The sequence below is a fragment of the Panthera tigris genome, chromosome B2, assembly GCF_018350195.1.
Source record: "Panthera tigris isolate Pti1 chromosome B2, P.tigris_Pti1_mat1.1, whole genome shotgun sequence".
NCBI classification, from domain to species: Eukaryota; Metazoa; Chordata; class Mammalia; order Carnivora; family Felidae; genus Panthera; species Panthera tigris.
Window position 1 is genome coordinate 22222010 of NC_056664.1, and position 13914 is coordinate 22235923.

At 42.5% G+C, this 13914-nt stretch overlaps 1 protein-coding gene across 2 annotated transcripts in view; it reads left to right on the forward strand.

The window, feature by feature from the left end:
• Window positions 1-2042: 2042 nt before the first annotated feature.
• The window catches only part of F13A1 (coagulation factor XIII A chain), a 164642-nt gene continuing 152770 nt past the window's right edge, over window positions 2043-13914 (forward strand). Inside the window, exons 1-2 of one of the 2 annotated variants that reach the window (XM_007073130.3) lie at window positions 2043-2145; window positions 4094-4241. In XM_007073130.3, coding sequence (XP_007073192.1) covers window positions 4112-4241 — 130 coding nt within the window. In that variant the 5' untranslated portion in view covers window positions 2043-2145; window positions 4094-4111. Of the gene's footprint in view, window positions 2146-2347; window positions 2488-4093; window positions 4242-13914 lie in introns of those variants that run through there. The other variant, XM_007073131.3, reaches the window with a different exon arrangement.

Consider the following 13914-nt stretch of genomic DNA (forward strand, 5'->3'; position numbering starts at 1 on the left):
CAGGGTTCAGGTGGAGGGGGGGTCCCCGGCAGCATGCAAGAGAGAGTAAAGAGATAAGAATGGAGAGAAAAGCAGGGCCAACATGACAGAGGCCAGTCAACTGAGGTTTAGAATTTACTCAAAGAATTTGATCTCAGATTTGAGCCCCACTGAGCCGCTTCTCACTGCAGTGTGGAGAATGGATTAGAGGAGTCAGGATCAGAAGCAGTAGGTGGCTCTTGTGATTTTGACAAGAGACGATGATGTGGAGGTCTGAGCCTCCACAGTGGGAGTGGGAGAGAATGGGTAGATTCAACAGACATTTAAGAGGAAGAATAGAGAGTATTTGTTGAGGGATTGGATTTAGGGATGGGGTGGGGGGAAGGAAGTGTCAAGAACAACACCACAAGTCTGGCTTGGCAAAGGAAGGCGGGGTGGTGGCATTCACTGGGACGGGGAACTTCTGACATGGACCAACTTTCCAGGGGGAAATTATACATGCCATTTTAGATATGATGAGTATGAGTTATCCCTGGGACATGACAAGTGAAGACGGCTGGGAAGCAGTTAAACTGGGGAGTCTGAGGTTATAGAAAAGATCATGGCTAAAGACGTAGATTTGGGACATGTCAGGACACAGATGTGTCCTGAGACACATGGGAAATGAGGGCAATGAGAGCCCTCAGATGGGAAATGAGAGCAAGGGGGACATAGAGTTTATCCAAGGGGGTGTGTGCAGCACTGGAGGAACCCCCCCCCTCCCCAGAGTGTCTCAGAGGTGGGAGGGGGGAGGGGAAGACCTTTCAGGCAAGAGTGGGCAAGTTCAATGTCTCCAAAGGTCAAGTAAATAACTGAATCCTGTCCTTTGGATTTGGTGCGGGCCATTGGTGAGCTTGGGCTGGTTTCAGTAGAATGATGGGGGCAGATGCCAGAAGCTTGCAATGGTGATGAGAGAGAGGAACAATAGCTGGTGACAGGGGGGTGCTGGGCTGAGGGAGAGTTGTAAAAAGTATTGAAGAGACTTGCCTTGAAGTTGTGTAAATGCTGTTGGGAAGCAGCTGCAGGACAGGGAGAGCTTGAAGACAGAAGAGAGAGAACAGATACACAGCAAGGCCCTGGAGAAGAAGGTGGCATGGACCGCAGGCAAAACAGCAAGGCCCAGGGCACTTTGCCATGAACAAGGGATTAGGTAGGAACCTTCCCCACTTGAATGAGAGGAAGAAAGGGAAAAGATGGATAAGTTTGCAGGCAAGTTCATAGATCAGTAGCAGAAAATGTAGAGAATCCCTAACCAATGGCATTTTTTTTACCGTGCTCTCTATGAAATTAGATCAAGGGGCAAGGTCAGAAATTTGAAGACAGTAAAGAAGGTTAAAAATAGGTTGTTTGAAAATAGGACTATTTAGAGATACAAAGACTCAGAAAAAAAATGTATACATAGAAGACAAATTTTCTATTTCTCCTGTTATTTGAAGATAAACCAGAATGGTTTTCAGGGGGGAAAAAAAGATGTTATTTTCTAATTTTTTTGACACTCTAAGTTATTTACTCGTCCCCTCCTGTGGGAAGTCTTGCAGTAAGGTGGTAGCTGAAGTCCCCATGGATGTTTCCAGCACTTAGACCAGGCTCCTCAGCCTTATTTACACAAGAAGGGGATGCTTCATGCATGGTCACGTTTGTCTGTGACCTGTCTGCAAGAGGGCAGAGGCACCCTTCATCCGAGCTGCACCAGTGGCCCTCAGAATTCCGGAGGGCAGAGACATTGCCCTGTGCAGAAAGACATTTCCAGCCTCTCTGACCAAATGGCAGAGGCAGGGTCTGCTTGGCACTGGAGAGGGGCTGCAGAACCGGAGGTGGGGATGGCGAGGAGAAGCAGGGCTGGACACTTGGGAGTCAGGGGGGTTGTGGGTGGGAGGAGGGGCTCACTCCGGAATAACACAGCAGGGTGGCAGAAGTAAATAGGAAGTCCTAGAAGCTGCTTGGTTTGCTCCAGCTGTCAAGAAGGGGGAGGAGAAAACCCTGTGGGACGGGGGAAGAGGGTGGGGGCTGTTAGGAGGTTATTTAAGAGCCAACTTTCTTGTCCTTTTAACTGCGTCCTTTTGAGGAAGTGTCCCTGAGCAGCACAGCGCCAGCCTGAGGCTAGGCCACCTCGGGAGGGGACCGCAGGTAAGCAGCCCGGCAGCTGCAAGCCTGCAACCAGGAGCCAAGGGGCCCCCGCTCGGTCTGCCCCCTGCCTGGGGTTTCCGGAAATCCTTCAGAGGGCTGCTCCGGGTGTAGGGGGCGGGGGAGGGGCAGCCTCCTTGTCCAGTTCTGTTCCTAGTCCTTATCTCCGCGCCTACCCAGTGCCACTTCCATCAGAGGTGGCTCCTCAGGTTCTCTTCCAAGTAGCCCTGAAGGCACTGCTTGCAAGAAGGCCACTAGCTGGGAATGAGGGACTTGGGAGTGCTCTCCCAAGGGAGGACTCTGGAGGGGTGAGACAGAAGGATGGAGAGAGGGAGATAGAGCTAGGTAAGAACACCTACTTGGCTAGGCTTTCTGTCCCTGTGCATCCTCTGTTCCCCTCCCCAATTCGAGAGCTGAACTTGAGCGCCTGCCTAGCCCCCTACCCCCCTCTCACCTGTGAGAAGGGAGTGCTTCTGCCCACCCAGCCAGGCCTGCACAAGATCCTCTTACTGGCCAAGCACCTGGGGATCCCCAGCTCTCTGCTTTCTGGGTTCTCTCTCCCAACAGGCCAGTGCCCCGCTGGGCTCTGCTCTGTGCTACCCCCAAACCCTCTCTCCCCTAGTGATCCTAAGCCCACCCTTGTTATTCCCTTGCAGAGGACTGCTTTTTCCCCTGCGTTCCCTCCATCATTAACCCTTTCTCCTTGTCCCCTGAGTTCACTGGAGACTTTGTGTAAATATGTCTGTAGGTATTTATGGAAACCTATTCAGACTTTATACTTGGAAACATTGCTATCTCCGTCCCAGACCAAATACCCTAGTAAGTGATTATCTTGTCTCCAGCTGTGTTGCCTTTGCTTCTAGAACAGTCTACTCTGGTTTGCCTCTATAGTGGAGGCTCTTCATCTTTGGAGGGTGTGCTTGGTTTTGAAAAAAAAAAAAAGCCAAATAGCCAAGAGTCATGACTGGGTGATCCAGGTGATCAAGGTGAAAGCTTCATTTGGGTCAGAAACAAGGGCTCCCTTTATTTGGTCAGTCGGTCAACAAGTACAGACTGGGGAGTGACAGTGAGGTGTGTGGTATTTGAGCTGGCTCCTTGCCTGCACAAACTCCGGAGGAAAGGGAAGTAGTCTTGGAGCTAAGGCACTGTTAGCACCACTGACCAAGTACATTTAGAGAAAGGCTATTTATAGCCTTATTTAAAATTGCCAGTGTACCCCCCACCCACCCCCACCCACCCCCACCCACACACACACAGACTCCATCTGCCTTCTCCTCTGTGTGGTCCTGGCTCCAAAGTAATGGCCACCTTCTTATACCCCTTTGTGTTTACTTCTGGAAAGTGTGGGCTCCACCCTAACCCTCACTAGACTCTAGGTCAACAATCCTCTGTTTCGTTCTCCGATGTATCCCAAGTGCCCACATCACAGCCTGACACATAGTAGGCCCTCATTAAACATAGGTTGAATTACACTGCAAACATGCTTTAGAGGATGCTGCTTATCTAAACACGGCTGGATGAGGTTGTTCTTAAAAGTAACTTAGGCTTCCTAAGCCTGTATGAAATGGACATACATACAGGCATATGACAGTAAACATTTCTCACAAAGATATAGCCTTTAGAGGTAATGAGGGGATTAAAAAAAAACCTGCTTTCTAAAATCGTTTACATTTTTCATTTCTTCAAATAACCCCCTTTTCTTCTGCTTTCCATATGTTTTGACAAACAAGAAATCTCCCCAAGATCCTTGGGGAGCTATACTCCATCATTAGACTAATCCTTACTGCCACTTCGCAAGTTTTATTTATGAGAAACTCAAAATGTGTTGCTCCAGTGCTATCTCACACAGATATGTCTGTTTCTCTATTTTTGAATCCTTGTCTCCAATGTAATTCACCTCACATTCCTTTTCTGTGTCTCCCTTCCCCACCCCCCCATCCCTCCTCCCAAGGAGCTTGTGAAGCTAAGAATGTCGGAGACCTCCGCACCTGCACTTGGAGGCAGGCGAGCCCTGCCCCGAAACGCCTCCAATGCGGCAGAGGATGACCTCCCCACTGTGGAGCTGCAGGGGCTGACCCCCCGGGGCTTCAACCTGCAAGGTACAGGCACAGCCACCTGCTTCTCCCTGCAGGTGCTGGCTGGGTCAGCACCCTTTGTCTCCACTAAGCTCCCACAAAAGAGGTGCCCCTGCCAGTGTCTGGTATTAAAGAAAAGACTCCCAGGCCTTCTTTGGAGTGGTCAAAGGACCAAAGACTCAGATTCTTGTCCCAGTTCTGCCACTTAATAGCTTTGTGATCCCAGGGAAGTCACTTTGTCTTTCTACCTCTTGGCTATTTCCTCTATAAAACAAGGGCGCTGGCTTAGCGGGTGCCTCTTCCAGGGCTACAGTTCTGTTTTAAAAATACTCTCTAGCTGGAAGTTTCCACTTCCAAAATATTGTGGCTGTTTTGATTGTCTGGCTTTTGCCTCCTTCCTTCTCCCTCCTCCCTCCTCTCTCCATCACTGTGAATTTCAGAGCTGGAGAAAGATGCCAGACTCTGACAGTAATGGAGATGGAAACCCTCTATTTGTCTCCAGAGCAGCCTGCTGAGCAGGTGAGGCAAGCTGCTTCCCCTGCTCTTGCCTCCACTGATCCCCAGGGACCTGCTCTGGGAGTAGCAGCCAGAAGCTGACCTCCGCTCAGCCCTGTCAGCTGTGATGGGACCCAGGTGCCAGCAGTGGCTTGGTGACACAGGTGCCATTCCCTTGGGCCATGGCAGGGACATTCAGACTCATGTCCCTGAATGGCATCTAGCAGGGAGCACTTTTTGTCAGTAGCACACATGCACCAAGCCCATTTTTGCTCCTGAGGGGGCTCTGTGCTAAGTTTCATTGGGTGTGAACACCCACTTGCTTGGGTAGGTGCCCACCATCACCTTTGGGTGTGTGGCTAATTTGCCTCATCAGAAAGAGGTCAGCAGTTGAAAGCAAAGAAAAAGAACAATGCCGATCACTAACAAGTCCAGCAAATCAGAACTTCTCGACATTGTGGACAGATTTGATTGTGTTACTATCACATCTAGCCGGTTGATATTCAATTGTGAAAACAGAGAGAGATCTAGTACCATCCATTAAGGTACCATCCAAATTTGGAGGAGAGAACTCACAGAAGGGCATCTTCAGTTTAATAGAAGGGTCCAGACAAACTTGTGAACTTGTAGTTCTGAGCTATCTCTCCCAGCTGGGTGCCACATTCTCTACAACTTCATCAGTAGAGCCACAGAACAGAGTTAAAAAGGACTTGCTAATCCTCATGTTATAGGTGAGGAAGATTCAATCATCTAAATTCCCATGTTACAGGTGAGGAAACTGAGGCCAAAGCAAGTAATTAATGTCCACTCCTTCACGGACCAATCTAAGATAGGATGCTTTCTTCCTTCCTTTCTTTCTTCCTTCCTTCCTTCCTTCCTTCCTTCCTTCCTTCCATCTTTTGAATGTAAATAAAATTGGAAAGAATGAGCATGTAAAATTATCAAGCAGATTACCTTGGTGTATTCAGTTTTCTAGAAAAATTCCCCTCTGGCAGAGAAGACTCTGGGCCCTGGGGAATGGTGGCCAAGGTGCTAAAAGAAGAGGGCAGGAAGAACAGAAAGAGAGAGGGGCACAGTATCAGTGAAGAGAAATGTGCACAGAGACAGTGAGATGTAGCAAAGAACACCCCGGTCCGAGACTCAGAAGACCTGGGTTCTGTTTCCAGATTTGCCACTTGCTTACTTTGTCACCCAGGGGAGCTTCATTTTCTCCATCAGGAAAATGGAAGCAATACCTACTTTACAGTTGCCATTGTGATCAAATGACCAGTGCCCATGAGACGCCTGATCCATAGGACGTGACCTACAAATGCTCCTTGATTCAGAAGCAGATTATCATACCCTACTAGGTTAGGGGCCCACCACAGTGAAAGGGGCCCACCACTTCCAAGGGGAATGTGTAACCACCTGCACGGTCTGTCTACCTGAAATCTGAACAAAATGTTGCTAATAAGAAATCAAAACTTCCAGAAAACTTGAGCAGGTGGGTTGATTTAAAAAACAAACAAATCTGGGTTTACTGTTTTTTGTTTATTTTTGGAGGCACAGGTGGGGAATTATATTGAAGAGAATTATTTGGAAAAATCAGTCATCATGTATCCACAGCCCAAGTGACATTCTGGGATACCTATTACAGACCTTGGCAGACGTGTGTGAGTGTCCAATGACTATTTGTACAATGAATGAACAGTCAGTCACTGGAGAATTGAATGACTCATCAGTCCTAGAGTCATTATAATCTTATTATTAATAGCATGTTCCAGATTTCATAAACATGCATGCATTTAATGTGAACTAATTGCTACTCACTATGAGAAAAGGGTCTCAGAACCCAGGGAGCATAGAGGAAAGTCCTAGATGAGAACAGAAGAAAAATACCAGCATATAAACCACCTGATCAAGGAGGACTGTCTCCTACTTATCCTTTATATTTCAAATTTCTCTGACACGAAATACATCAACTTGTTCCAAGTTATCCCCTGCTAAAGCAGTCACGGTATTTAACTTCTGTCTTCTTGCAGCTTATGCAGTGACCACTAGGGGCGTCCAAGAGGGCTTGGATCTCCCTGAGCCCCTGCCTGAGGACTCTTTGGCTCTCAAAGTCGTAAGGCAAACTCTCCTTTTTTCCAAAAGCTTCCCTTTAACAAGCTACTTGTACCAAGCTGACTGAAAAGGCAGAAAAGCAAGAGGAGGAAAGGGGGGAAATGGCAGATTTTTCGCTTCAAACAGCCTTGTGGCAGTCGATGTATATAATATACACTGAATGTATACCCTTAATTCATAGCTTTTGTGAGTATTTGGTTAAGAATGACTTTAGCCTGCATTTCAGATTGTATAAACTCACATAAAGTTCCTCCCATCCAGCAGCACACTATTTACAAAAAATTGAAATATTTGAGGCGACAGTGAAACCCCAGAGATAGGACCAGCTAGTCTCACTGGTGATGTTTGACATCTTCATGTGTTTTTAGGGGTCCTTAACGCCCTCTTCCAAACTCAGTTGTAGCTGAGAATGGTATGTGAAAATCTCCTCAGATTTCTAGATTTGCATCTCTTCCTATTAGACTGTTCTGCATGCTCAGTGGTTATTTCTGAAAATCTCTTTACAGCTTTCCTGGTCTCAAAGGTTATTTTAGGAGATGTAATGTTCAGGAAGATAACCTTATATTCTTGCTCTGGTTTGACTCTGCATTGTTAACCATAGTGATCATTTACAGTGATGATTATAATCCTTATTGGATACATCTAATGTGATGAATTCAACTGGAAAGCAAGTCTGGATTTCTAAAAAAAAAAAAAAAAAAAAATCAAATGCAGGAGAGATCTCGAATCTTTCAAGCTAATGGAGTCTTGTACCTTTCTGAGCATCTCCTCCTTCCCACCCCATTCCCTGTCAGAACCAGATCAACTAGTTAACTAATTAATTATAAATCTCTCCTTTGTGCAGAATAAACCTCTCTTGGTTGAAGATTTTTAAAAGAATAAGAAAGACATTTAATGTATGATTCAGAAATGAGGTTGTATAGAATCAATTCATTCTTTCATTCGGTTTGTGTAAAAGCATTTAATGACTGCCACCTGTGTGTCAGGAACTATGCTAAGTTCTCTCTGGGGACACAAAGATGAGTAAGCCAATCCCTGGCTTCAAGTGGCTCTCCATTTAGTAGATGATATAGACACAGAAAAGATCATTGAAATTCCATGCAAAAATAGTGTAACAGAAATTATGCCTATTGCAGCAAAAGAACAGAGAAAGGGATAACTTGGTGTGGGTACAGTGAGAAAGAGGACAACTGAGTTGGGTCTCAGAGGATGAATAGGAGTCTTCCAGACAGGCAATGCATGGGAACTGCATTTCTAGCAGAGAGAACAGTATTTATCAAGTAATGGGGATATGGTGGGGGATAAGCCTGGGGAAAGTAGGCAGGGACCTATTGTACACTGAGGTACACTGAGACCTTACCTTTCCTCCTTGCAAAGGATTCTAAATAGCAAAATTAAATCATCAGAATTATGTTTCATGAAGGCAATTCTAATGGTGAGGGGAAAATGGAGAGAAGGAAATATACTTGGAGGCTGCTGTTGAGATACTTCCAGCAAGAGGAGAGGTAGGCCAGACAGATTTCAGTGTCTGGAGAAGATGCTGGTCTCACTTCTTACTCCACCTTGCTCTGGGCAGCTAAGCATTTCTTATACAGTTTACAGTACAGGACATTTGAATAGCAACAGTTGAAAAACAATAAGCTTCTTTTTAAGAAAATGATTTTAATCATTCTAATTAATGATACTTTAAAACTTGAGGTTTCCAAAGGAAATATGAGAAAGGAACTTTTATCCTGTTGTTTCAACAATAAACAGACCTACTTCCCCATGGACAGTACTTATGCCTACATTTTGGTAATAATATTACCGAAGATTGCATGGAGATTTCATTTCACTAGGAAATTCCTAGGATATGAACCTAAACATTTAACTTATCTCAAGATTCCATCTGTGACAGGTATAATCATTCTCCAAAGAATATTTTTACAACCTAAGGAGAAAATAATCTACTTTTTTTCATATTAGGGAAAGGGTAGGAGGACCAGGAAGCAGCTGGCTCATGAGGAGAGATTTTTTTTTTTTAACCAGTCCATTTTCTGATGTGTTTGGAATTAGGCTAAATTGTGTTAGGTAGACTTTTTGAAAGCTGTCACTTTGAAAGAGCAAGCTGCCAACTTTCCAGCTACAATATCTCTCTAAAACAAAAACAAAAACAAAGTAGCTTAGCAATGAGTGGCTCTATTTTGCCAGGAACCCGGCTTGGACAGGGAGAAGCAAATTCATTTCCTGTTTATGGCGAATGGAGCCTAGATGAGAAGTCTCCTTCAGTCTAAACTATGTCTCATTAATCCAATAAGCAAAGCAGAAATCAATATGCCAGCTTAATGAGTGTTTACTGTTTACTACATGAAGAGGGACAGCGCTGACCAAAATGGACAAGAGAAAGAACTATGATGTTTTTATATCTATGCTCAGATTTTACAACCAACATCTATAGACCCCTTGCTATTGCTAGGTATTGTAAACACCAAATACAAAGCTTGATCTGTGGTGACTGTCCATGAGCAATGAAAGAAGTGTTGTTTAATCAGTGGTTTGAGGACCTCACCTTATTCCCCAGTGCTCAGGCCAACCCCTAGCAAATCCATAGAGCTATGCTGTCCTTTCCTTCTCCCTCTAAGGATAAACAACCCTGCTGGTTACCCTTCCATATGTCTTGTCCATTTGACTAAAGTCTACAACATTAGTTCTTTAAACTCTTTTAATGTCGCTTTTAATCTTCCGTGTCTTGGTCAAGTTTTATTTTTTAAATGAAATGTTTTCATTGGTTTAAATTATTTTAATATGCAGTTTTATTTTAAGAGATTACAAAGGGAAATCTTACTAATCATTGCCTTGGTTTTTCCCCACATAGAGTACAACCGTAGTTTTCCATGATTTTTTTTTTCCTTTTTTCCTGTAGGCACTGACCTGTTGGAGGATTGTTGCAGTAAAGAATGAAAAGATCATTTAGAAAAAAATAGAATTTTTTAAAACTCCATACTTAGAATAAGCATTATCAAAATTATAACATTGCAGACTACATTATTTTAAAACAAATTCTTCATGTATATGCTAACATATGTTTATTTCATATATTATTATTTAATTTATATAAATATATTTAATATATATTTATGTGACAAATATAAACATATTATATATATTTTTGCTTTCACTATGAAACCGTAGTGGTTTTTTTGGCTTATGTTTTATAGACTCAAAAGAATCTATTAGTACTCTTATTTACCTTTTGTTATAAGTAATATATGAATTATGCACTATCAAGGCATGGAATCTTTATTCCTGTCTGAAATGAAAGTGCTACTCTGGGGGCCTCATATTATGAAACCACAGATCACTACCTTCAACGCTGTACAATATATAATATACTATACACACATATATACAATATACTATATATAGTTCTGAAATTGGTATCTGTTAAGAATGAAATTGTCTGATAAATAACATTTAAAGGACTCCCGTGATTAATCTTCTGATAAATAGAATATCCATTTTATGATGAATAACCAACTCTAAGTTCCAAATTTTCAGGCATTACATTTGTTTAAAGTAAAAAGTGGCATATTTCCCATGGCGTCTTTTCACGTCTTCCCAGGTACAGTGAAGATGAGATCTTGTCCGCAAAGGCTTATAGTTTCATAGATAAATGGCCTATATTAAGATGACACAAAGTGCTTCATGATAATAAATTTTTATTAAAAAAAGGAAAAACATATTCTGGGAATATGGAGGGGAATAAGGAGGGGAAATTTATTTCATCCACTTGTGGAAATGCAAGAAAAGAAAAGCAAGCCTGTCTTCTCAGAATACACCTCCCCATTTTGCAGATGATAAAACGGAGGCACAGGAAGTTTGTATAACTGGTCCAAAGTCATGGTGATAGTGCCAGAACTGGGATTTGAGTCCAGAAAATCTGCCTCGAAAATCTATACTCTTATCCACTATGCTATTCTCCTCTCTTAATAATAACAATGATAATACAATGAAAATAATTTGTGAGAATTTGCTAGGGCCAGACACTGTGCTAAAGCAGTTTACATACATTTTTTCATTTAATCTCTACACGAACCCTGTAAAGCAAACATTCCATTATCTTTTTAAAGGAAAGAAAACTGAAGCTCAGAGAGATTAAATAACTTCTCTGAGGTTGCACAATTAGTAAGTAGTGAAGCATCACCCGGAACATATTCTGCAAAACACTGAACTCCACAGAAAATAGTTCCCATGAGCATTTAAGTTTGGAAAACATGGCACCTATAGGATATTTACAACGCACATCAATATATTAAAGTCTCCCATAAATCCTGCAAGAATCCTGATTGACTTTGGTTAAGCAGCATTTTCCCAAACTGGTTTAACCGTGGAACTCTTATTCTTCCAATAGATATCAGTACCCCACAGAAGTAGTACTGTGTTTCACTACTTCAGGGATAGACTGACTTTAACCAGACTCACTAGACATTAACCAAATTCATTAGACAAGCTCATGGAACTAGAAAGCCAGAGTTTTCATTTGCAATAAGAATAAAACCAGTGAGAGCCAGATACTAAAACAAAACAAACAAACAAACAAACAAGAAACCTTGAATTTGTCTTTCTAGCTTTATATTTCCCTTTGGTGAGGCTGCTTGGGAAGCCAAGGCATAAAGCCAATATACTTATTTTCAGGGGCACATTATCATGGAAGAGGTGGTGGGATGAGATGAGGCAAGTCCTGGCAGTGCTCCAGAACCAGTGCTTTCATCACCTGGAGGCAGATTAGACTCATCCCATCCTTCACCTGGAGTGCCACAGCAGACTCTCAGCCAACCCTCCTGCCTCCAACACTGCCACCATCCATTCCTTTTCTTACTCTGTCACCAGAAGCAGTTGAAGCTTATATACATAAATCTAATCATGTCATTTTGCTGTATCAGATTTTTCACTGGATCCCCAGTGCCATTAAAATCCAAATTACTCACATGGTCTACAGGACTGGCATGAGTGGCTCCGGCTTACTTTTCCTCTGTGGTCCCACTAGCACATTCCAGCCAACCAATCATGCTTCAATTTCTTAAGTAAACTACGCACTCTCTTGCCTCAGTCTTCACTCATCCTCCTCTCTCCCTGAAACATCCTTCCCCACCCCTTTTTCTACCTGGAAAACTTGCTCACCTTTCTGACCATTGTTTATATACCTCCCTTCCTCCAAGGAACTTCCTTAATCCCCCCTGCCAAATCTTGGTTACAGGTTCCCTATACCTTCCAGATACCCTCCTCCATCAAATATCCTGTACCACTTTATCAGAATATTTATGGTGCCATGTCATAACTATCTTTTCAATTTTTAGTATCTACCACTGTTCATTTATCTAGGTTGTATTTACTAGGCAGTGACCTAAATCAGCATTTATATTCATGTCTTGAATGGCAACATAAAATGACACACATAAAATTCCTGGAGGACAGCAAGTTGGGGAGAGTATTAAATACACTGAATATATGCTTAGGGTCTAAAATTACATTAAAAGCTTGGACCAATTAACCAAATGCAGTAAGATGAAATTCAACATAGATACATGTAAAACCTTAACACTGAGCTACAAAGAAGAAAATTTTTGCATAGATATGGCTAAATAGCAACATGAGTGAGTGGTTTCTAAGGATCTAGATTGAATCCTAATCATAGAAATGACATCAGAATGTGTTTTTAAGGGTTTCTCTTTATCAGGTGCTTCACGTTGATCAATAATAAGATAGAACTATTTAAAATACTAATGATATCTTAGACTGAAATAACAGAAATATACTATTTATTTGGAAAGATGTAGTGGTCTCATTGTTTTTCACTGGGAATTTATAAAATGGAATATATTCCAGAACAAAGTAGTGGGTAAAACGTCTGGAAAAGAACAGTGGAAGAAATGGTGAATGTTTTAGTCAAAGGAATAGAAGCTTTTACATACCTAAGGAGTACCAGATGAAATGAATAGAATGCATTCTATATTTATCCAGAAGTCAGAACCAGGATCCATTGTTAGAAAAATTGCAAGGAAGCAAATGTCAGTTCATCTTACGGGAGTTTTTCAAATAATTAAAATTGTTTAAAAATGGACTGTTTGCCTTGCGAGATAGTGGGTTTCCCATTCAGATGAAGACAAAAAGCCTAAGCATTTGGGCTTTCAAGATGTTTCATGCAGTACATAGGTCTGTCAGATGCTCTAGAAAGTGCCTTTGCCCTCGGAGATTCTGTGAGGCTCTATCAGTGCATTCCTTCCAATCATGCTGATGGAGACCTGATTAAACCCATTTCTGAGGATTAAGTTTTTAGACATTTAAACAAAATGAAACGTTATGGAAAGGTACAGTGTGAAGAAAGATGACCAGATGAGTTGATTACTAAGTTCCTTTTCAACTAAGACATTTATGATTCTCTAGCTCTTTCTGAAGTTGGCTTAACACTGGGGACTGTAACCTTAATAAGGTCAGAGAACTTAGGGGGGAAAGGCAGCTTAGAAGAGAGAGGTCTAGAGAATTAAACATCTTCCACCCACAGCATAATGGAAGGAAAGTGCCCTTCAGGGGACCATGTTCAGGGTTCTGCGATGGGGTAAAAATAAAACTGTATCTTGCACTTTCTATGTGCTGTAATATCACAGTCACAGTAACCCACTGAGCATCACACCGACCATCAGAGTTTATATTTAAGCTCTCCACAAGTAAGACTATGGCCCCACTATATGCCAGGCATAGTATGAGAGCCGTCGTCATGTTATGTCATTGAATCTTTGTAGAAATTCTCAAAGTATTAGTATCCTCATTTGAAAGGTGAGAAAAAACTCAGCTGCTATGAGGCAACATCCCTTACCTAAGTAATTAAGATGCCTGAGATTCAAACTCAGGATTACCTGGACTTTGAATTAATGAAGAATGTTTCAGGAACTCCTAGACTTTTGAACTGGAGAGTATCTTAATGAGTCCAACTTCTTGATTTCACCTATGAGACAAAAATGGGTTCAGAGGGGACCAGGTGTCCTTTTACACAGGATTCCTGTGTCAAAGCAAAGGAAGGCACTGGAGTCTTTGAGAGTGATGCTCCAGCATGATACAGACT